We start from the raw sequence: 24110 nt of genomic DNA, 5'->3' as shown, positions 1-24110 counted from the left end.
TGTTTGGAAACATAATATCCTGATCATTGAACAAGTCTGTCATTGTCTTTGAGTCCTATGGTCATAATGCTTAGAAAGCAAAAGCCATCTCATAGTTGATGCGAGCTTGGTGACCTCATGTTACATGAAGGCTTTTGGGTTTGGGGAGGTTAAATGAGTTGTTCAGCGGTCAAATTGTGGCTGGAGCAGAACTCTTCTGTTAATGTTGCTTCTTACCACACTCTTCAAAGTTGACGTTGATGAAGTGGGTGGTCATTTTGGTATTGCAGTGCCATAACCCACATGACATCCCTCACACAGGTCTATGATAAGATCCTGATTACTGTGTGCAGAACCCAAAACAATTAGGCAGTTTCCTTTTCTAGTTTTATCTTTTAGAGGATTTAAAATAAAATTATTGTCAATGATAACGACCTGCATACTTTGTTTTTCTTTTTTAATTTCACAGACAATTTGAAATGGTTATTCCCACTGAAGACTCTGTTATAACAGAAATGACATCGACATTAAGAGACTGGGGAACCATGTGGAAACAGCTCTATGTGGTAACTTTTTAATGGCATAGTTTTTCGGATAGAGAATTGTTTTAAGGATACTTGAACAAGGGTAAGCACTGACTAATAATTGAGCACCTGCTCTGAGGCACTTGTACTCCTCCAGAAATTGGAGATACAGAGCCTTACAAGACATAGTCTTGTTGTAATCTGTGTGTCCACTAATCATGTGTTTTGTGAGTTCTTATTCAAACTGTAGGAATGTAAAACATGATTTTTCTGGCATCTAATCAAATAGAATGGTTTACATGGAACTTGTGTTAGGCTTTCTGAGTATTTTTGATCTTCAAAGAAAAAGAAATTCCTTTTCGGTGCAATTGGAGTATTGGTGGCATTTTATTCTAATTTTCTGTAAATGATTCAAGTGTACTGAAAATGATAGACTCCTTAGGCAGAATGAACAAGAATATTCTAAATATATAAGGGAAAGGAATGTTTCTTGAAAACAAGGGGGGGGGTCCATGTTTGGGGGTTATGTTTTTATGTACGTATTTACTTATTTTAACAAATTGTCTTTATTGAGAGCTTAACTGTGTTGCAAACCCTGTAGAAGTACTCTATATGCACTATCTCATTTAATCCATACAACCACTCAAGGAAATTGTGACCATGATCATTCCCAGCTTACTAATGAGAAAAATGAGGCAGAGAGTGAAGTACAGTACTTGCTCTGAGCCAAGCAGCTGGAAAATGGCCGAGTGTGGATTCTTAGGTGAATCTAGGGCTCTCACTTTGGATCTCTGAACATGTCTGAGGAAGATGAATGCTATTTCTCCTTTTATTTTCAAAGACATTTATAGAACAGCTTAATCATTTGAGGGGATGTGTTCAAAATACAAAGGTGTACTTAGCCTGACAAAATGATTTGAAACAGCTTGTCAAAGGGAAAATCCAAATTAGTGAAGGACATTGGCACAGAATGACAGTTTTTATTGTCTGTTACATATAAAATGCAATAGGATATTTCACTGAAGCAAGAAAATCTTAAAAATAAAACCCCTTTTGATGTTGGATTTCTCTTACCATGCCCTCCTAGAGCTGGTGGCTTTAGGACTCACTACTAAAATCCACAGGGCAGTCTGAGATGAAATGCCAGTCTAAGCTTTGCTGGAATGAGGTAAATGCAAAGTCAAGATAACTGAACTCAGGGGCTCTGTGCTGAGAGGCAGCAAAGGAAATGCAGATCTCCCTTTCAGGTTTTTTTTTTTTTTTAATAGGAAGAATATAAAATCCAAGTATTATTTCACTGAACATAACATTGTACATAATATTAACGTGGAAATGAAACTATCTGAAATGTTCAGGTCATTGCATCATTTAAATACCCAACGTATGAGTTATAAAAATAATGTCAGTGTAAGTGTCATCCATTTGTGGAGCTAGAGCACCAGCACTTTCCCTTTTATGAGGCTGCTTGTGGGGAACAAAGTTGAATTTCCTCTTGATTCTGCCTTATCTAGCTATTTTTACCTGGTTTTCAGGTTGCAGGCATCTATTTTGGGGACATACTTGATTGGCTTGAAAAAATCTCTGTGTTGTAAGCTCTAGGAGTAACCTTCCACCTTTTTAATGTCCTGAGTAATGGAGATGGAGAGAAAGTTATTTAAAAGTTCCCCCAGATACTGGCATGGTAGTCTGTTATGTTAGGAACAAATATGAAGTTTAACCTGGAGAAAGCAGATTTTTGACCTTGAACATGAGGTTGACTTGGCTATTTATGTTGGGCCTTTTGGTTTCTCTCTTCCTGATAAGAGTGTTTCAAGCCCAGTGTTTTAGTTCAGATTCATCATACTTGAGCATCCATGTTCTTTTCCAGTGTTTTTTAAGGCACCCGGATTCTCCACTGGAAGATGTTTGATGAGGATAATAATATCTTGTAAATTGTAAGCAGTTTATGAGATAGACTTAATAGTAGTAGAACATTTAGCTTAAAAGCTCACGGTAAATACTTAAGAAGTGCTAGTTGCTCTTTTTAATATCATTGGTAAGAGCCTAAATAATATTCTTTAAAATATCACTTAATAAAATATCAGGAACGTAACCACAAAAAGCTTAGGAGAAATACAGCAGCCATCTTTTACTAAGTACTTCTGTGCAGGCCTTTGTCTCAATATTTTATATCTTTCTTCCCTGGGGCTCTGCCAGATTGTTTTTATTCCCGAATCTTATCAGAGATAACCTATTCAGGGTCCCACTCTAACTGGTGAAACTTGAGTCTGAAGGTAGATCTGCTGCCCCAGAACCTATGCTCTTTTCATTTTGAGGCAAATGAGAACTTCCCCATTCTCTAAAACACAACAATACCCACAGTTCAGTTTTGGCTACATTTCTGATGCATTGCAGGAACTTACAGATAATCTTTTGTTCCAGGTGTTTAATATTTTACCCTACCCTTTTCATTTACTGTTAAATCAAGAGGATTGAGGATTTTTAATGTTTCTAAATAGTCTTCATAACTGTCCAGTTTTTCAAGAATCATCATTTTATGACTAGCTGCCAGACCAGATAGGTACTGGTTCCACACATTAGGAGAGCAGCTTTGCTGCTCAGGGCTGAGGTATGTCCGTTTTCCTAAAGGGAGAGCTGACTAGCTGGTTTTCATTTTTCTGAGGGAACCAGCTTCCTTCTCATCTTAGCGTTCTCTTAAACTTAGGTACTAAAGGGGACATCATTAGAAAATTAAGCCCATCCTACTGCACGACTACAAAACACCTTCCCCAAGAGCAGGGAAGGTGACTCTCGCCCTGTGACAGTCACTTCAAGAGGGAGCTGCCTCTCCATTTTCCTGCACAAGACTTGACTTATTATATATCTTCCTTATGTACTTTCTTTGACTCTAATGGACCTTTCCTCGTGACCACTGACATCCTCAAGGTTTTCCTGATCTTCCCTGATTGTTTCCCATGACCTAAACAGAATCTACCTCTCAGGATCCACAGTATATGACCTCCTATAAATCACATTATTTTTTCATTCATTCTCCAGCAGCTGGGGCTGCCCAAGACAGACACGGTGTCTGTGGTTGGGAGCTTACACCACGTGGAAAACACAGACACTGAGCAGTGAATTACTAGAAGATTGCATTACAGTATCCCTTTAATGACTTGTATCGGTGTGTATTACATGAGTAAAGAGTGAGAATAGAAGAGCAAGCTCAATGGAGTGCTTTAGGAGTTAGGAGTGTGATTATTTGTATCTCAGAAGACCAGGGATAGTATTATGGAGAATGCTTCGTGTTTCGCCAGCACATTTGTTTAACCTGCACAGTACATTAAAACACTTTAAGTCAGCAAGTATTGATAAGGCAGAAGACATGTCATGATTTTTTTTAAATAAAATTAGAAAAATGTGTTCTGACTGAGCCTCTGTACCTACCCATCACACAGAACTTTGATATTTCTAGAAGTTTATCATTGTAGAGAACTTCAGATATATGAAAATCTCAATACTTTAATGTCCTGTATTGATGTTTGAGTAGAAAGTTAAAGCATAGCTTCTGGTTAAGAAAGATGAAGGGCAGATATTGAGAAATGGTTTTTGCCCTAAGCACATGGGTAAGAGATGTGGAGTAGCTTTTGGTAAAGACACAATATTTGTAGAGGGCTTATTCTGGACCAAGCCATATTAATAACGGCCAACGTTTACGTGATATTTATTCTAAGCCAGGCATTATTCTCACAGTTTTAGTATATGAACTCATTAATCTTTACTGTGACCCTACCAGGTAGTTATTATGATACTCCTTCTACAGATAAGAAAATACACACAAAGAGGTTAATTGCCAAAGGTTTTTCAGCCAGAAAATGGCAAAGCTGGAATGCAGGTTAATGAGTTGGGCTCCCGAATCTGTGCTCTGTGTCACTGTGCTGTACTGCTCTCTTCAAAAACATTGTCTCCAATCCACAAAACAACCTTACGGGGAGATCATACTGTCTCTGTTTCACAGATGACAAAACACACTCGCAAGGCCTATAAAACTAGTAAGTAGCAAACCAGGATTTGAAGCCAGGAGTTTAACCCATCTTCCTTACATTAAGCCGCCTTGCTTAATGAATTTCTCAGGGGAGAATATCTTTAATCTACATGAATGTTTAACAAGAGGGAAAACACTATTTTTTTTTTTTTTAGAGGTCTGACTAGTGACCAGAGAGTAGCAGTGAATGAGTCTGAGAGCCCTCAGTGTACCCAGCTTATGATGGGAAATACAGTAAACATTAAGAGCAACATGCAAGAAATAATTAGGAAACAGTATTTTCCTCTGAATTGGCCTTAATTGTATGCAGCCAGTTCAGAGAAGGGGGATGAGAACATGGGCACAAGTTATCAGGGAAGATTCCTGACAGAAGTGGAATTCAGGTGGAGCCTTGAAGGACATAGAATTGGGAGAGAGCTACAGAAAGGATAGTTTGAGATGGAAGGGGAGACAGGGTGTTTAGACTCCGGGTACAGAGGTGTAGTGAGGACGCTGTCTGTGCTGGGGAGTCTTAGAAGTGAGGTACACTCTTGGGCGGAAGAGCAGCATCGTGAACCTAGATGAAAGCGTGTAGAGTGGCAAATGTAATTGACAACACGAGGGGAGAGGTGTCTGTTGACAGAGAATCTGTCAAGCGCAGAGAGGGTAATAAGCAGGAATTAGTCTTCCCTTTCCTCCACGGCTACCTCACAACTCACTATGGGGACTGACCACCGATTCCACATTTGTGTCCTTCCCAGAGAAATGAAGGCGATCTCTTCCACCGGCTGTGGCACATCATGAATGAAATCCTGGATCTGCGGCGGCAGGTGCTGGTGGGCCATCTGACCCATGACCGGATGAAGGATGTGAAGCGCCACATTACTGCCCGCCTGGACTGGGGCAATGAGTGAGTACTGTCCATCACGGGGGATGGAAGGTGTCTCTGGTGACAGATGCCACTTAGGTGTGAGCCACTACTTGGTAATATCTCCAGAAAACACCATATGGGGCTTTTTCAGCTTTTTTCCATTTGTGTGCTTAGTGCAGACTGTCACTGGTTGAGCTGAGCACCGCATCCTCTAGGGCTGGTAAGGGCGACAGGAAGTTGTTTGTTCTCTAGTGCCCTGTGAGGTCAGATGGCATGCATGTGCTCACAGAATATGAAATGTTTACAGGGATCAACCAGATATGGCTTCTGCTAAATAGGTCTTATTTAAAAATAGGCTTTGGGTTTGGCATGTGTATTTGTTTTTAATATATACCACTTCCGTACCATGGTAATATGTCACCAGAGTAATCTGGAGGGAGACACTAATGCTAACAGCTCCCATTAAAAGTCTTAAAACAGGTGCACCGGTGGGGCATTCATTATTGCCCTAATTCTGCCTGTGTGTATATATTAGGCTCTTTGAGGAGCTGCTTGGGAGAACTCCGTAAAAAGCAGACCAAGATTTACTTTTAAATAAAACTCTAAGTGACTAATCTAAAATAACAGCCAAGCACTGTGGTAAATCTCATCACTTAAAGCTCTAATCAAGGCTCATGTTGTACTAATACTAAGTATGAATGTTAATATGTGAGTGAGAAATTAGAATAAGCTTTGACTGTGATCCTAGGCTTGTTGAAAGAAGTTAAAAGATCCCTCAATGTCATATTTGGTCATGTCCTCCTTCCTTTCCTCTCCCCAAGTCCCCATTTGCTGTTTGGACCTTGAAAGGATCTTAGGACTACAGAATGAAAGAAAGGCAGGCAGAAAAGGAGAAAATGGCCGGGCATATACCACAGATAAATTTGCTTCTTACTGAATCTGGAAAAACTGATTTGAAACTAGTGTGCTTTTTTCTCTGAGCATAGGAAATTATTTTATCAGAAGCCACTTTTTCTTAATTATTCTTTTTTATTTTTACTTTTAATTTTCAAATTTTATTTAAAACCGAGTTATTTAACATATAGTGTAATAATGATTTCAGGAGTAGAATTCATCTATTCACTGCTTACATATAACACCCAGTGCTTATCCCGAGTACCCTCCTTCATGCCCATCACCCATTTAGCCCATCCCCCACCCAACACGCCTCCAGCAATCCTCAGTTTGTTCTCCATGTTTAAGAGTCTCTTATGGTTTGCCTCCCTCTGTTTTTATCTTATTTTCCCTTCCCTTCCCCTGTGTTCATCTGTTTTGTTTCTTAAATCCCACATCTGAGTGAAATCACATAATATTTACCTTTCTCTGGCTGGCTGACTTATTTCGCTTAGCATTAATATACTCTGGCTCCATCCATGTTGTTGCAAATGGCAAGATTTCATTCTTTTTGATTGCTGAGTGGTATTCCAATATATATATATATACACATATGTACATACACACCACATCTTCTTTATCCGTTCGTCAGTTGATGGACATTTGGGTTCTTTCCATAATTTGGCTATTGTCAGTAGTGCTGCTATAAACATTGGGGTGCATGTGCCCTTTTGAATCAGCACTCCTGTATCCTTTGCGTAAATCCATAGTAGTGCAATTGCTGGCTCATAGGATAGTTCTATTTGTAATTTTTTGAGGAAACTCCATACTGTTTTCCAGAATGACTGCACCAGTTTGCATTCCTACCAGGAGTGCAAAAGTGTTCCCCTTTCTCCTTGCCAACATCTTTTTAAAAAATGTTTATTTATTTATTTTGAGAGAGAGCATGCATGCACAGTGGGGGAGGGGCAGAGAGAGAGAATCCTAAGCAGGTTCCACGCTGTCAGCGCAGAGCCCGACTAGGGGCTTGATCCCACGATCCTGGGATCATGACCTGAAGCTGAAACCAGGAGTCAGACACTCAACTGACTGAGCCACCCAGGCACCCCTCAGAATTCACTTTTGATTCTGCCAAGATATGACCTAATATAGGTATGAACATATGAACCTGCTAACACATTTTAAATCTCATTCTCACCCAGAGTCCTTCTGCTGTTTTGTTGAGCAAGATGTGCCATTCAGCCTTTTTACAGATGACCAGTATGGTAGCCCTAATTTATTTATCTCTAGGAGATTCATTCCTGTGGGGTGTAAACAACCCGAGGTGTGGAATGGCAACAAGACACTGAACTAGGAACGCTGCTTTTTTAAGACGTGAGGCAAATTCCTGAGCCCTTCTTGACTTTACTTTCTTCATCCATGGAAGGAGTAGGTTGAACTCGATAAGGTCCAAGGGTCTTTTCGCTCCAGGGCAACATGATTCCAAACACACAACGTTTCCTGAGGAACAGAGCTTGGCAGCCATTTGTGCTGAGCCTTCAGTCTTGTGTTGTGAGATGAGGCAGCCTGGGCAGGGTAGATCTAATGGTTGCTGGAAGGGGACCCATACTGTCTATCATGTGTTTCTTTTTTTATTTTGAAAAAAACTTTGAGTTTTCACTGAATTATATTGGCTCTTAGTCATTATGGTGGTCTAAGTTTAAAAAGTAGTTTGTAAATAGGAAGAAAGTTGGATGAAGTAGTTTATCAAAAATAACTTGGAAATATAGAGCAGGCAAGAAGATGATACTTTTTCAGTTTTAGGAAGAAAGATGATGACAGAGGGAAAAACGTTAATTATGACTAAATCATGACTCAGTTTTGACTCACGTAAGTTCCAGCTTGTACTTTGGGCAGTTCTGTGGCTAATTTATGGTAAGTTGGTAAAACATGGATGCATGAAAACGAGCAATATAATTTATATAGCTCATCCTCAAATTCATGAATTTTCTGAGGTCTCATTTTATTTTCTTTGAGCAGTTATTTAAAAACAATTTACAGTGCACAGATTGTGCATTTACCTTATTCTTATAAGTATAAATTAGTTTTCTTATTGAATAGTGCTAAATGAAAAGCAAATTCAGATAATTCTATTCAATGTTAAACTAGATCATACTGTCCTACAAAATTATATGTCAGCATATAGATCTCTGGATGAACACAAGTTAAGAATGTTCGATCTTGGTGGACAGCCTCTCGTTTGCTGTCCTGCCTGCCACTCCCTTGTGGTATATTCAGTAAACTTCTGTCTCCTTTTAGGAAAAACAAAAAAAGAATGTTCAATCTCAAGTTATCTATCACACTGCTGAAGAGTGGTAAAGGGAAGCCCTTAGGATATGGGATGCTTGAGAAGAGGAGGAGGAGATACTCATTTTATTCCCTAACAGGGCCATGAAAAGAAGTGTTCTCACCTGGAGGCATCAGAGTTAAAATAATGGTACCTGTTTTTGTTCCCCATAGCATCCTGTGCTGTCCTTTGACTTTCCTGCTAATATCATATGGGAGGGAGAATCCATTCATCCTTCTTTCCTGATGTCCAGGAACAATTTAATGACTGCATTGATATAGAACTTGACCCTCCCCTCCCCACTCTGGCTTCCTGTATTCTGAGAGTTCTTTTTCCATTTTCTCCCTTCCCACTTTGCCTCATTTCTTTTTATTGTTTTTAAAGTTTTTTTTAAATGTTTATGAGAGAGAGAGAGAAGGCGAGAGAGAGCGAAAGCATGAGTAGGGGAGGGGCAGAGAGAGAGGGAGACAGAGAACTCGAAGCAGGTTCCATGCTGTCCGTGCAAAGCCCAACATGGAGCTCGAACCCAAGAACTGTGAGCTCATGACCTGAGCCAAAGTTGGACACTCAACCGACTGAGCCACCTAGGCACTCCCTTCTTAGAGGTTTTAAAGCCCTACCCTGATCCTGTTCTGTGAGCTAAGAAACCAAACAGTGGGAGAATTACTCTTTTAAAAAAATTTTTTTTTCAACATTTATTTATTATTGAGAGACAGAGAGACACAGAGCATGAGCAGGGAAGGGGCAGAGAGAGGGGGAGACACAGAATCTGAAGCAGGCTCCAGGCTCTGAGCTGTCAGCACAGAGCCCGACAATGAGGCTCGAACTCATAAACTGCGAGATCATGACCGGAGCTGAAGTCGGATGCTCAACCGACTGAGCCACCCGGGCTCCCCGGAGAATTATTCTAAGGATATACCTAGGAATTAACAAAACAAAATAGAAACAGATAAAACTCTATTCACATAGCTGGGACTCCAGGAAGCCAGAAGTTCAACATCCAAAGCCTTATGAGAGAAAGAGACTTGCAGGTTACAGACTTCTGGGGCCCAAAGCCCAGGAGGTTTCTGGACTTCATACCTGCTCCAGAACCTGTGCAGCTCGAGTTGGTCTTTATTCAGCTGCTCTTCACATATCTTTTCTTCCTCATGTCACATGGCTGATGCTCTGAATTTCTAGGTCCAAATACTCAAAGAAGGAATCTCATTGAAAGCCAGTATCTATTATTCCTCTTTAGACTGAGCATTTTATACCAGCCTCTTAAAGCTACTGGCCAGCCCAAGGATTATTTGCCTGCAGGTCAGGCGCCTATGTGTCGGCCAGTCAGGTGTTGCTTGGGAAGGGGAGATGGTCAGATGACTAGACAGCCTCAGGTCTTCTGCGTGCCTCCCAGCAAAGAATACGGGTGGGACGGTTTCTCATAGGAGTTGTGGGTGAGGTAGGTGGCATGATTCATATGTGGTCATAAATCTTCTTTCCTTTGCTAGATAATCTTCCCCCAGCAATACTGACCTGGTGTCAAACGATGCCTTAACATTGTAGTGCAGTGGTTCTCTCTTGGGAGCGGGTAGAGAATGGGAAAGAGACCCTATCAGAACCCCTGGTGAGGTCTACCAAGGGGGCTGTGTTAGTACGCTAGGGCCGCCATAACAAAATACCATAGACTGGGTGGCCTAAACCACACATGTATTTCCTCACAATTCTGGATGCTAGAAGTCCATGTTTAAGGTGCCAGCAGTTTCAGCTTCTGGTGAGGGCTTTCTTGCCGGCTTGCAGACAGCTGCCTTCTTGCTGTGTCCTCACATGACCTATCCTCTGTACCTGCCTAGAGAGAGAAATCTGTGTATTCTTCTTATGAGAACACCAGTCCTATTGGATTAGGACCCCGCCCTTGGGACCTCATGTAACATGCGTTACCTCTTTATAGTCCATGTCTCCAAATATAGTCATTATGGGGTTGGTCTTATTGGACTCCTACAAAAACATTTTGGGAGGACATATTCAGTCCATAACAGGGAGACATGGTTATTTTAAGAATCAGTCATAGTGCTGTTTGTGATTTGAAAGTTCAACAAAAATTAGAGAATGGGAGTGTGTTTTTTAAGTTCCTCAAAGAGAAACATAATTGAAAAAAAATCAAACTTTTTGTCATGTCTAAGACAACTAGTGCCATCAAGAAGGTCACAGATGTATAATCTTGAGAACAACTGTCCCTCAGGGTAGCTGGGTCAGTGCCTGGTTTGAAGTTAGTGCAGAACTAATAAATTCTATTCATGAAACTTCCATTGACTTTTGGGGGAAGGTACAGAATTTCAGGATTTTTCCCTTTTTTTTTTTTTTTTCTTTTTTTAACCCACAAGTGAGAAGCTGTGGTTTCGTAACTGGAAAAGCCATGGCGGAAGGCATCCATGTTAGAATAATGTTGTGAAAGGGACAGAGATCAAATTATCCTCCAAGAATTACATGTGAGACCTGGAATGGGGTAACTGATGGGAGCCTAGGGGAGACACAGTATCTTGACCTTGATCTCGAGGGCATTGCAAAGCCATCATGGTACCTTTGGGATGGTCATGGTTGGTTAAGTAGAGGAATAGAATGATAGACCGTTGATATCAGTGTAGTAAAGTGGTGTCCCTGGGGACCAGTATGTTAACCGAGGTCAATAGAGGGAAACCGGCAGTTTTACTTCCTTTCCTCTCTCTTTGGTAGGACATCACAAATCCTTGGTCCTGCTGAGGCTGGATGTATAATCTTAGAACACTTCTCAGCCCAGTAAGCCATGTGCGGTCACCTAACACAAGAGATCGAACTGTTTCGCCGCCCCAGGCCTAAAACTATGAGTTTCTCCTAATAACTGACCCCAGAACTCGCTGTGACTGAGGACTGCACGCGTGTTGCCAGAGATCCACATTAGAAATATGTTAGCTCTGGATATGACTAGGTATTTTAGTGCCGAGTATAGTCCTAAAGGCCAACCTCCCCTCTTCTCAACTCCAGTTTCTAGAACAAAATTATGCCTTGTTCTTGTTTCTATCCCAGTCCAAGGTGGAATGGTTCCTGTGGTGGTAGTTTGTGGGGTGCTCATGGCTCCCCACCACACAGCATCAAGGCCTCTGGTGCCAGTCCATTCCCCTGATTTACCTGCCTTTGTCATCTTGTGTTTCTCAAATTACGTCCAGGGACCAAGTTAGCTATGCTAGATACTCCATCAGCGGTAACAAGTTAATACAAGGTGAAAAGTATGAGAGAAAGAAGCATGGTGGGTGACATATCTAATTTCGGGGTGATACAGTAAAGATGATGATTTTTTAAATATTTTCTGTAGAAATGACATTTCCCCCAAACTTTTGCAATGTGTTTTCTAGGCAACTGGGACTGGACCTGGTGCCTAGGAAGGAGTATGCGATGGTGGATCCAGAGGACATCAGCATTACAGAGCTCTACCGATTGGTAGGTACAGGAAACCTTGGCTCATAACCTCACTGCTAATTTTGTGGTTTCCATGGCACTCTTCGTACTTGATTGATTTTGTAAGAACAGGATGTTCCAAGTTCAATTTGGAGCAAGTAGAGAATTGAGAGCTGAGGTGACCATGCCCCAAGTTAAAAAACCGAGGTACTTTCCCTGTTTGAGAATCACATGATGTGCTCTGCTGAGCTCTCAACATTTAAATACTGGGAAGTAAAACTAAAGAAGTTTTGAGTTCTTTTGCACATCTCTGTAGCTTTCATTAATCTAGTGAAATGCCTACAAGTCATACATATTTATCTGTGTGTTTCACAACAGGGCTGTGACTAATGACATCCAGTTATTGATCCCCAACATGTTACCCCACTCGGTCCTCCCGTTACCACTACGCCCAAATACCACAGAAAGTGTCTCCTCCATTGTCTGCAACTGCTGGTGTCACCCCCACCCCTCCTAGACCCTAATCCATCTTAAGTGCTAAAGTCTGGTAATAATCCTAAGATATTTGATCATATTGCCCATCATGGAATCACCTGTGACTTGAGTTTTCTTCTAGTTACATGGTAGGTTAAGGTTCACTTATTTACTTGACATCTAGATTCCCCAAATCTAGTCCAATCTACCTTGTATTTAACCTTGTATTCTTTTTTTTTTCAGTGTTTATTTATTTATTTTGAGAGAGAGTGAGAGAGAGAGAGCATTTTTTATTCATTTATACATAGAACATTTGTTCATTTATACATAGAGCATTATTTGCATTTTGAAAATGTTTATTTTGAGAGAGAGAGATAGAGGGGAGGGGCAGAGAGAGAGAGAGAGAGAGAGAGAGAGAGAGAGAGAAGCCCAAGCAGGCTCCACACCATCAACGCAGAGCCTGATGTGGGGCTTGAACCCCTGAACCATGAGATCATGACCTGAGCTGAAATCAAGAGTTGGATGCCCAACCGACCGAGCCTCCCTGGCACCCCTAGCCTTTTATTCTTAATACTTGCATAAAAAATTAACTAATCTCTTGATATTAACTAGGCCCTTTTAAAACCCCCAATAAAAGAAAAATGTGTTTGGGAAGGGCTTTCAAAGGCCAAAGCTCCATGCATCTTACAGTGATGCTCAAAGGAGTACCTTTTGCAAGATCCTGCCTCTTTTGGATAGCTTCCCAAGCTTACAATATTCTTCATAGAATACTGGGATTTTCTTCACCTGAGATTATCTGTATCTGAAAAATGAGAGGAAAAATCATCAGTAAGCCCATTAGGGCTTATGTCTGATCATAGAAAGCAATTCTTGTGCCACTTTTTTTCCTTAGTCGCTCATCTGTTTGGATTATCTACACTTTATTATATCAGTTGGAATTAGTTCTCTTTTTTTGTAGAGAATTTCCTTCACATTGAGCTTCTTGAGAGTGATGTCTCATGTGGCACACCTTTGTGCCAAAGGTGGTACACCTTGACCTTTGCGAGTCAAGAAGCAGGAAGTTTGTGGCATCAGTGCTAAGCAGAATATTGGGTACGTAGCAAAAACACAGTTAAAGGTTAATTGGAGGGAGGCAGCGAAAGAGGAAGGAGACAAAATAAGAGTTTTCCAAGGTAAAATTATCACTAATTCTTAGCTTGTATAACAAATAAAATGAGTTTAATTGATTTGCCAGTCATATCCTTTAATGAGACATCTTTATTTTAGTTGTTTTATTTAACTCATTAAGCATCAAATTTGTCTCTCACTTCTGTTTTTTAATCTCACTCAATTTGAAGTTTCTTCAGAGTGGGCACTGTCTTATACTTCATCTGTTATGCCCAAGATAGTCTTGTACAGTGCTTTGTACTTAATAAGCAATCACTCACACTATTTTTGAGGTTGTTATGGTATTATGAAAAGACCAGTGGGTATAGATCCAAAAAAGTAGATGTGAATTTTTTCTCTTCCCTTTACCAGATCTGTGGTCTTGAGCTGATTGCTTAGTCTCTCTCTCAAAACTTCAATTTCTTCGTCTATTAAGTAAGGAAATAATTCTTACCATATTTGTTATGAAGATTAAATAAGAAACGAATGTAAAATACCTTTCCTTGGCAGTTAATGTTGCCAGAGCACCTAAGCATTTAGTTGATTTTCATGCTTCGTTCACCTTTATTTCATCCTTATTAGGCAAAGTGGCAAGAATAATTGATACCTTATATGGTAAATGTTAAGACTAGATCTGGCTGTGGCCAATGAAGTAAATAATAGAAGCTTCGACATGATACAAATTTCTTTCTTTCTCACAATATACAAGCCAACAGGCAGGAAGTTCTGGGCTTGTATGTGCTTTCATGGTGTCAAAAGTGATACAGGCTCTTATTTTTCTGCTATAAAGTACTTGGCTTCCGTCATCAAGGATACTTGAATGTATAATATAGCTGCAAGAGCTGTAGCCATTACGTCCACTCTCCAGCAGTAGAAAAGAGGTAGGTTCTGCTCAGTTCAACAACTTGAAGGGAGCTTTGCTGGAAATTCCACACAACATTTGCAGTTCCATTTCACTGGCCAGATCATACTAGTCACATCTCCACATTTAGCTAGGAATATCAAATATTTGATAAGCAACTAATAATGTCTTAGGCAAATACATTTTATTTTTTCTAGTTTGATTCTCTGTGTGTGTGTAATTGTATCTTTGTTCCTTTCATTTTGTGTCTTCTACGGGATGGCAAATTGACTTCTTCTCTTTCAACATTCTAATTTGTTAGTGGTGGTGCCAGGAGTGCTATGTTGATAGGACCCTAGGGTCTTACCTGGACTGGGATGGACCAGCAATGACTGCCACAGGTGGAAGAGACTGCTGCTGATGAGCAGTGACCACCATTCGAGGGTGTTTTTCATTTTTAATACCTCAAAACCTAGCCCAAACTCTTCATTTGTGATTTTACATGAAATTTCTCCCAGTAGTGGTTGTATTTTACTGTTTCTAAAGCAAACAATAGCCCAAGAAAAATGCAAATTATTATAAACTTCAGAAGGACATGTTACCTTCAAGCTTCAGGTTTCTGTTTATATCCTGGTGTAGCAATACTTCACATTTTCCATAGCACTGGTCTTTTCCTGCAGGTAACATAGAGTGAGTGACTTCCTTACCAGGAAGAATTTTGCAGGTATCACCACCAAACCCTTTTTGTTGTTGTTGTTGTTGTTGTTGTTTATTGTCTCTTAGGGATCAAGGGCCTTGGCATACAGTAGAGGTTGTTTTTTGTCTTTTAAATGTCTTCTCCATGTTCTATTTGAAACACAAGTGTTTGCACCTTACTAAATCCATACATTATCATTGGGGGGGGGGGGAAGTCTTGCTTTAGGTTTTTGATAGCCCATTAGCAGACCCTTCTCACCCGATTATGTTCATCTAAGCAGTTAACACATGCTAAACCTCACAGTGTTAACATATGTCCACTTGGAACTTTTGGTTTTCCGCCAAAGGCCAGATCTCAATACTTCTATAAATAAAGAGAACCGTAGCTAGATTCTCTGGTTATCTGTGCATGCAGAGTATCTTTTTATGAACCTTTCTTGGTTTTATAAGATCATGTTAGCTGCTTGCTTTGTGATCCTTAGTGTATAGACCAATGGTTCTCAGAGAGCAGGGGACATTTGTCAATGTCTGGAGACATTTTTGGTTGTCACAAATGGAGATGAGGTGGGATGGGGGTGAGGAGAGGTGCTGGTGGATAGAGGTCAGAAAAAGCTGCTAAACATCCCACAAAACCCAGGACAGCCCCACAACACAGAAATATCCTGCTCAAATTATCAGTAATGCTGAAGTTGAAAAACCATGGTATAGACCATTCACCCAGTAATTTATACATTATATGAGGACACAAAATTTGCATACCTTAAATAAATCTTTGGAATGAATCTTTTTCTTTCCTAATCAAAAATCTGGTTAAACTGTAAGCACATTTAGAGTAACTGATAGGTGCCTTTTAACCATAAATTATTTCTGAGATGGATTTTTGTCTGTTTATTACAACTGCCAAATTATCGCCCTTGATGTGTGAACATGCCTTTTTAATTTTGTTTTTGTAATACTATTTTCACAGAGATATTTTTAGCATTTCTCCATAGTAGTGAGTTTCCAAGAGATAAATAATCATAACCTACTTAAGTCCAAATCTCTTCCAGACCTGGAACAGTGGTGGGTGAAGGGAGGGGGGACTTTAGTGCAATTTGTGAGGACACATGTCACATGTGCATAATCAGGGTGGAAGCAGGCAGGCTTATTACAAGCATGCATGCAAAGATCCAAGGTTGCAAGGCAGTAACTGCACAGAAGATGCAACAATGCATTTTTCAGTCAGCTGTGATTTGCATGTCTTAGCATATGATCTCAATCAATAGTTTTCAACCCTCATTGCACATTAGAATCACCCGGGGAGCTTTTAAAACTATCACTCTCTTGGCTCCCCCATCCCCTAGAAATTCTAATTTAATTGTTCTGGGATAGGTCCTATGCATAAGTATTTTTTAAAAGCTCTCTTGGTGATTCTAAAGTGCAGCCAAGGTTGAGAACCACTGATCTAGATATATTGAATTCCTTGCATGAGTAAAGGAGCTTTCTCCCCCTCCCCCCCTGCCAGGGCTTAGTTTTTAGTGAATGTCATGACTGATGCTAGGAACTCTGTGCTATTTGAAGACCAGACAACTCCTTGAGGTCCTTTATTTAAATAAGGTTTTTTTATACCTGTTTTTCCCACTCTAGTCTTTGGTAGTCATTCATTTGTTCACGGTACTTGGTGCGGTATTACCCTGAACTTTTAAGTATACCAGTAGATAGTTAGCATTTTTCAGAAAATAAAAAGGCTCTCTGTGAGTTAAAGAGATGTAGTTATGTGAATGTATGATGCTTCTTTTGATCTGTTGAAAAAGAATTTTGAAAGAGCAATATAGAGCAGCCTTCTCAGAAAACAATGCTTATGCCTTTTTTTTTTTTTTTTTACTGATAGAATATTTCTCTGCAGGAAGCTTTTTCTAGCAATTATGACTAACACATAACACAATGCTGAGGTGCACTTTACAAGAAAGTGTACTTAACTTCACTTTCACAGAGAGATGTCCATTGTACCTGTTGAGTATACAGTGATTACAGATGCATTTGGTTAATTGGGTTTTTAAACTGTTTACTTTTTGAGTAGTTCAAATTAAAGATAAAAGCATGAAAAAATCATGGTAATTTCATTGTTACATTTACAACTGTAAGTTTAGATGGCATATTTTTCCTTTCAAATGTTGGTCAGTCAGCACTTGTTGAACTAAGAAACATAAAAGGATAACTAATGTACAGAATTATGTACCTTAACCATAAGCAAAGGATATTACCTCATTACTATGGAGTTAATTCCTGAGCTATTTTTTTTTTTTTTAATTGTCAGGTCACCCAAAAGAGGTGGTCATTAGTAAGTCTTTGTTAGGAAAGGAAAAGTCCTCCACATTCTTAGCACCTGTTCTGTGAATACACAAGTGTTTGTGTATGTTTTCCCCATGCTCTTACCCTGAATCAGTTCTCCTCAAAGGTGGTCCATGAACTAGCTGGACCATGAACTGTTTGTAGTTGGTCCAAGTACAAAAATGGTGAGTAAAGGTTTAGAAACAAAAAGTATCTGTTTATAGTAGATTGAGGGGAGAACAAGCTGGTTTTTTTCTCTACATAGTCTGAGAAGCACTGTCCTAGATGGTTCTTCGGCCCGGCTCATTCTTCGGCTCTTGGCCAAAGTATCACTGTCTCAAGACGCCTCCTCTGACTGCCCGGATGCAAAGGCAGATTGCTTCCTTATAGATGTTCGTGATAATCTGGTTCTTCCCTCCCATTCATCACAGTGTATTTTTCCATCTGTATGTGGGATGATTTTGCTGATGTCTGTTCCCTCTGGTAGATAAGATCTGTGAAGGTAGGGGCTATTTCTGGTTTTCCTCATCAGTGTGTTCCCAGTGCTTGGCACATAATAGACATTTAACAAGTATGTGTTGCCTGAATGATCAGCCGCATGTTCTCTTCACCCCTGAAAGCACGGGTGAATCCTTTCCTCCTTTATTTCGTATTATTTCCCACTTCTGATTCTGCCTCCCAAGTGTAGCCCATGTAGCCATATTGAGGGCAGAAATGAGATGGATATGGATGCTGCTCTTCCCCTTAGACATCTCCCTGACTTTCCCAGTCTGCCTCCACATAGCTCCACTGCAAGTTAGAAATATCTTCTTGCTCTAGTGATCGAACATCACTTGCCACAGCATGTCTCAGAAAACTACCACAATTTTGCAATTGAGTATACATAAAAGGACTTTGAACTATGACAGATGTGAAGTGACAGCTGCATTGTTCAACTGCCATCAGTGAAATGACCAGACAGATTTAGTCTGGTTTTCAAAAAGAATTTGTTAATGTTTATTTATTTTTGAGGAGGGTGGGTCAGAGAGAGAGAGGGAAACACAGAATCTGGAGCAGGCTCCAGGCTCTGAGCTGTCAGCACAGAACCTGATGCGGGGCTCGAACTCACAGACTGCAAGATCATGACCTGAGCCAAGGTCAGACACTTAACTGACTGAGCCACCCAGGCACTTCTAGTCTGCCGTTTTAAAGATGACTAGTAATTTGTTCTCACCTTGGAAGCTGATAAGGGAACAGTAGAATCTTTTGAACTTCTTACTTCATAGATCTACTCAATAAGTTGGTATCTTTTTTTTTTTCTTTTTTTTGGTAAAGCTTATTTATTTTGAGAGAGCAAGAAAGTGCAAGTGGGGGAGGGGCAGACGGGGGAGAGGGAGAGAGAGAGACAGAGAGAGAAAGAGAGAGAGAGAGAGAGAGAGAGAGAGAGAGAGAGAGAGAGAGAATCCCAAGCAGGCTCCACAATGTCAGCCCAAAACCCATTGTGGGGCTTGAACCCACAATCCATGAGATCATGACCTGAGCCAAAGTCGGAGTCTTAACTAACTGAGCCACCTAGGTGCCCCAAGTTGGTATCCTTTTAACATTAATGATTAAAAACCAAATTATTAAAGCAAGATTCCTTAATGGTCTGGAAACTTCACGGTTTCTTATTTTAGGAGTTGGAAGAAAATTTGGAATGTAACATCCAAATAGATGCCAAACCCACAGGAAAAAAAAAATGATGGCACAGGACAACTTAATCATACTGTAGCTATCTAGTTTTTGGGTCACATTGTTTTCTTCAGTCCATGCTTATCATGTTCTTGTTGTTGGGGGTGTCCTTCAGATGGAGCACCGACATCGGAAGAAAGATACTCCAGTACAGGCCAGCAATCACCACCTCTTTGTGCAAATGAAGAGCCTCATGTGTTCTAACCTGGGAGAGGAGCTTGAGGTCATCTTCTCTCTGTTTGACAGTAAAGAGAATCGGCCAATCAGGTAACGGCACATGAAAACCTGCCTTGAATGTTTTAATGTTGGAATGGTGAGTATTTGTAATTGGCAAGCTTTGGGATAAATGACGTTGCATACTTTAACTCTGTCAGCCACAATTTTCTCATTTGTAGAACTGTGTGAATTTCTAAGCTTGCCTACCCTCTGGAGGTTCCCATGAAAGTTAGATGTGTGATGCCTATAGAAGTTCTTTGAAAAACTCAAAAAGGCTCTAGAACCATGATAATTATTACTAAATGAAAGTATGGCATTGATATCAGGTCTGTTATTTGAGTTACTTGGTACTGATAATGCGAGGAACACGTAATCTTAACTATGTTTTATTATCAGGCTCAACGAGTTTTATTTTTGAAAATTTCACTAAACAATTACATTATTCTTATCCTATCTGTATCGGGTAATATTGAGAAAGACGTAAATACTTGGAAGCCTTCCCATTAGAGTTTTAGAGCTGTGAAATAGTAAACAGTTTCACATACTTTTTTTTTTCTTTCTAAGTTCTCAGAGTCTTTTCTGAGGGCAAGTTTTCAATATATAGCAGAAACCTATAGTGAATATTTTGGTTGTCTTTCAAAGGCCTCAACCCTTGTTGAGACTTTTTTGTGTTTTGAAGTCTTTTAGATTTGTTTAAAAGCTGAACACAATGCACCCCATCTTTTACCTTAAAAATTTTAATTTATAATTTAAATCGTATCACATAAATCATACATAATGACCCAACTTTACCATATTTTTTAAAAATTATGCTTACTAAATAAATGCTGACAGTTTTAAGTAACTCTGAGCCACATATATTGTTTTATAAACACACAGTAATTCTGGAGTATTTTTTCCTGGTAAAAAAATATTTTTTTCCTAAGCAATATGTGTGAAGTTTACTTTTAATGCATTTATAGCCATAAAATCTTTGGTGAATTATTTTATATGTTAATCATTACCTACTAGTAAGAGGACTTTTCTGGACAGAGGACTATATCCATACAATTTAAAGATACCATTTTGGGGTAGAAAGGACAGAGTTTATGAGATGTGTAAATAACTGTGATAATAGTTTCAAAATCTGCTTTACATACTTTTGGAGGAAATGAATCAGTGAGTTAGAAAACTTTTCCCCCTTCACAAACCAGCAGTACTAAAAAGGGAAGAAAAAAAGTCTTGAAAAACAGATCCAAGTTACAGCTTAGCACTTGCTTTAGAAATAGGGAAGATTATTTAGAGATAATACTTGCTAACATATTGAAGTCTGTCTTAGCTTGGTTTTTCCAGGTAGTTTAACAAGTTCCTCATAACATTGTATAATATGTTGTCTCTAAAATAGTTAACAAACAGTGAGAATGTAAAAGGGAGGCATGAGGTCACTCTTTTGCTCAGGCTTATTAGGCTAAGGTTTTGAGGACTACAAATTCCCCTTGGCCACTGATGTTCACATTGCATTACTATAGGAAGTGCATTAATTTAATTTAAGATTAATATTGGCTGGTCTCGTGGTTTCGTCGGGAATCGACAGAATTCCCCTTGTTTTGTTCCTGTTTACTTGGTGAAAGTAGGAAAATAACCTGGGTACAGGAGCCTCAGAATATGTTTTTGCAGTCCCCAAGTTCAGACCAGGAGCTGGACCTTTTTCTTAGTCTGTGACGTGTGCCGGCCTCCCCCTTCTCCCTCTGCCCATTCTTCCTCTTCCCCTCCCCTTTCTTCTGTCACACGCATGCCTCTAAAAAACCACCTGAGAGGTAATGACCCTAGAAGAAATCAAGCCTAAATCCTTCTTCATTGCTTCTACTTACTGAGTTTGGCTGTTGGCTCTCACCTCCCAAATTCATAATCACCGTAAAGATGATCTGCAAAGAAATGAGTAAGAATGAAAATATGTGCTTAGTAGGTGTTAAAACAGTCTCACGTTTATTTGCTTGGCTTTCCGAGGCCTTGGGCAGCGTAGTGATTGTTCTTTTTTTTTTTTTTTTTTCCCAATGTTTTTATTTATTTTTGGGACAGAGAGAGACAGAGCATGAACGGGGGAGGGGCAGAGAGAGAGGGAGACACAGAATCGGAAGTAGGCTCCAGGCTCTGGGCCATCATCAGCCCAGAGCCCGACGCGGGGCTCGAACTCACGGACCGCGAGATCGTGACCTGGCTGAAGTCGGACGCTTAACCGACTGCGCCACCCAGGCGCCCCGTGATTGTTCTTTTAAGGAGCTTCTAAAACCTTGCTGTGAGTGGCTTCGGTTCCATTGATGGCACAGGGCAATATCACCATTAACTCTTGAAGAGGCCTTAGGGTGCACAGATCTGAAGACTGGACGTGATTGTGGTCTTCCCAGTTGACTGCTGCTTCCCTGACCTCTTCACTCACCTCTGTCTTTTCCTTCATCTTGAAACCGGTGACAGGTCTGGCTTCCTTCATTGCTCCCAGCATAGCTAATGAGTGTAAAGTATTCACATCTTCTCAGGAAAGGGTATCAGAAAGGTTAAGATATGACTGTGAGACTTCCTTGTGTTTCTTCTTAGGCCCAACAATGGATGCAGTATGGGATGTATGGTATTTTAAAATCAACATGCATGTCTTGTAAAGCTTCCCTTTTTTTTTTTTTTTTTTTAATAAAATTTCAGACGTGAAACAGTAGAATAGTATCGTACACGTGTACCTGCCTTCAGGCTGGGTCTTGTTTTAACCACACCTCTTTCTGGTCCTCTTCTTTGCCCCCAGATTACTTGGAGGCAAGTCCTCGACATCCTTTTATTTTTGTATGTAAATATTTTGGGGTATAGCCCTAAAAAGCAGAACTCTAAAGAAATTACTAAGAAATGAATATTCCCTTATCATCAGATATCCATATCCAGGCAGTATTCAGTATTCCCATATTGACTCATAAATATAGTTTTACAAATTCCAAATAAGGAGGTTGTAACTTATAAGATCCATATAAAATCCATATATCGTAGCTGGTTGTTAAGTTTCACAAGTCTCATTTCACCTTTTTTTTCCCCCTCTCTCTTTCCCTCTTAGATTTTTTTGTATTTCTCTTTTGAGGAAACTAGGTCATTTGATTTTTATTTTTCCTTTTCTGAGTTCAAAGTCCAGCCCAAGTAATGAAAGCCCATAGACAAAAGATGGTATGTTTAAGTGAATGCTTTTGTTGTTAAAGAAGATCATTAGTACTCTAATTTACAAAAAATAAAACACATTTTAAGTGTAATCTGACAGCATTATCCTGACTATTAATCACAGGAAGTTACCTTGTCCCGGTGTAACTAGAGTGACTGACATGTACAAAGCCTGGAGAGGAGTGATGATGAGAGGTAGATGTTTATTTCTGCCACAAGGCAGACAACTGGTTAGGACTTTTTTTTTCTTTTTTTGTTTTAACTTTCCTCCTCCAAGAAGCAAACAGCCAGCATTTATTGAACACTATCCATTTTCCAGACTTCTTTCTAAATGCTTTAAAAATATTACCAGCACTGATTTTATAGGGAGTGAACCAAGGCACAGACAGGGTAGGTAACTGGTCTAAGCTTATAGACCCGGCAGGAGGCAAAGCTGAGCTACAAGCTGGCAGTCTGTCTGTCCCATTCTACCCTGTGGGCCTCAGTCCTCCAGGGCTTCAGTATTTACCTGAAAGTTTCCATAGTTGAGCAGGATTTTACTGGCCAGAGTTAGAACTCCAGAGACTGATAGTATTAATAATAGGTTGTTATAAATACTGATAATGATAATACTAGATCTAGGCAGAGGGCCTCACAAATACTCTGTGCTCCAGAAATTGGTTTTCTGAATTGAGTCCTCAAAATACTTGAAGAAAAGCGAAGTAGCATTGGCTCACCCCGTATGCCAGTGATAAAAGTCATAGCGGTACTTGGAGACGTCAAATGCAAAAGGAGACAACGTGTGAAAATGGTCCCCTTCTGATTCGCTCAGTGGAATAATGGCACACGTGGTATCTCCTCAAAACCGAAGGGTACATTTTCCAAAACCAATCTTAAATTGTCACTGAAGTTGGGCCATACTTAGGAAGCCGGTTAATTGTACCTGAAGGGACCCCAGAATGTTAGGCGTCTGATGCATGTGGCATCCAACTCTTGCTGTAAGCATCCGTAAAGATTTTGTCTACTTCTGCCACCATCTTGCTAACATACACTGACCCTGTACTTCTTTTCCAGTTTCCCTTCCTCATTTGTCTGTGTGACAGCACCGACCCGGAGAAGCCTGCAGATAAAGCTGCATTGGACTATCAGCAAATAGAACACACTTTTATTTAGTTGAGTTTTGTACAGTCTTGACATGATATAGCACTGTAAAACATAATTAGTAAAAAAAAAAAAAAAAGAGTTTGAAAAATCTAGTTTTATGTGAGTAAAATGCTTTTGGAGTGAATCTATCTGGTTGAAAGTTTGTCATTTCCCCAGTCCACAGGGGGATAGCTGGAAAAGTCAGGGAGTCATTTCCCTAGATATTATCTGTAACTTTATTTTATTTTCTTCTTCTCTATTTATTTAACAAAACACTCATATAATGCTTATGATGTGCCAGGCACTGTTCTAAGCTCTTTTAAAAATATCTGTTTATCCCTTGTAACAACTCTCTAAGGTAGGGACTTTTAATATCCCCATTTTTTTATGGATGAGGAAAGTGAGGCCCCGGGGTAATAAGTAACTTGTGCGAGGCGACACAG

General features: G+C 39.9%; 1 protein-coding gene across 1 annotated transcript in view; it reads left to right on the top strand.

Moving 5' to 3' along the window:
- The window catches only part of DOCK4 (dedicator of cytokinesis 4), a 437799-nt gene that overhangs the window by 192237 nt on the left and 221452 nt on the right, over positions 1-24110 (top strand). Inside the window, exons 5-8 of the mRNA XM_047096261.1 lie at positions 449-545; positions 5268-5416; positions 11942-12026; positions 19277-19428. Coding sequence (XP_046952217.1) covers positions 449-545; positions 5268-5416; positions 11942-12026; positions 19277-19428 — 483 coding nt within the window. The remainder of the gene's footprint in view (positions 1-448; positions 546-5267; positions 5417-11941; positions 12027-19276; positions 19429-24110) is intronic.

Source organism: Lynx rufus, unplaced genomic scaffold (genome assembly GCF_022079265.1).
Source record: "Lynx rufus isolate CCGP_SWC_20201006 ecotype Redwood Valley unplaced genomic scaffold, mLynRuf1.p SCAF_4, whole genome shotgun sequence".
NCBI classification, from domain to species: domain Eukaryota; kingdom Metazoa; phylum Chordata; class Mammalia; order Carnivora; family Felidae; genus Lynx; species Lynx rufus.
This window is presented reverse-complemented; position numbering and strand designations above follow the sequence as displayed.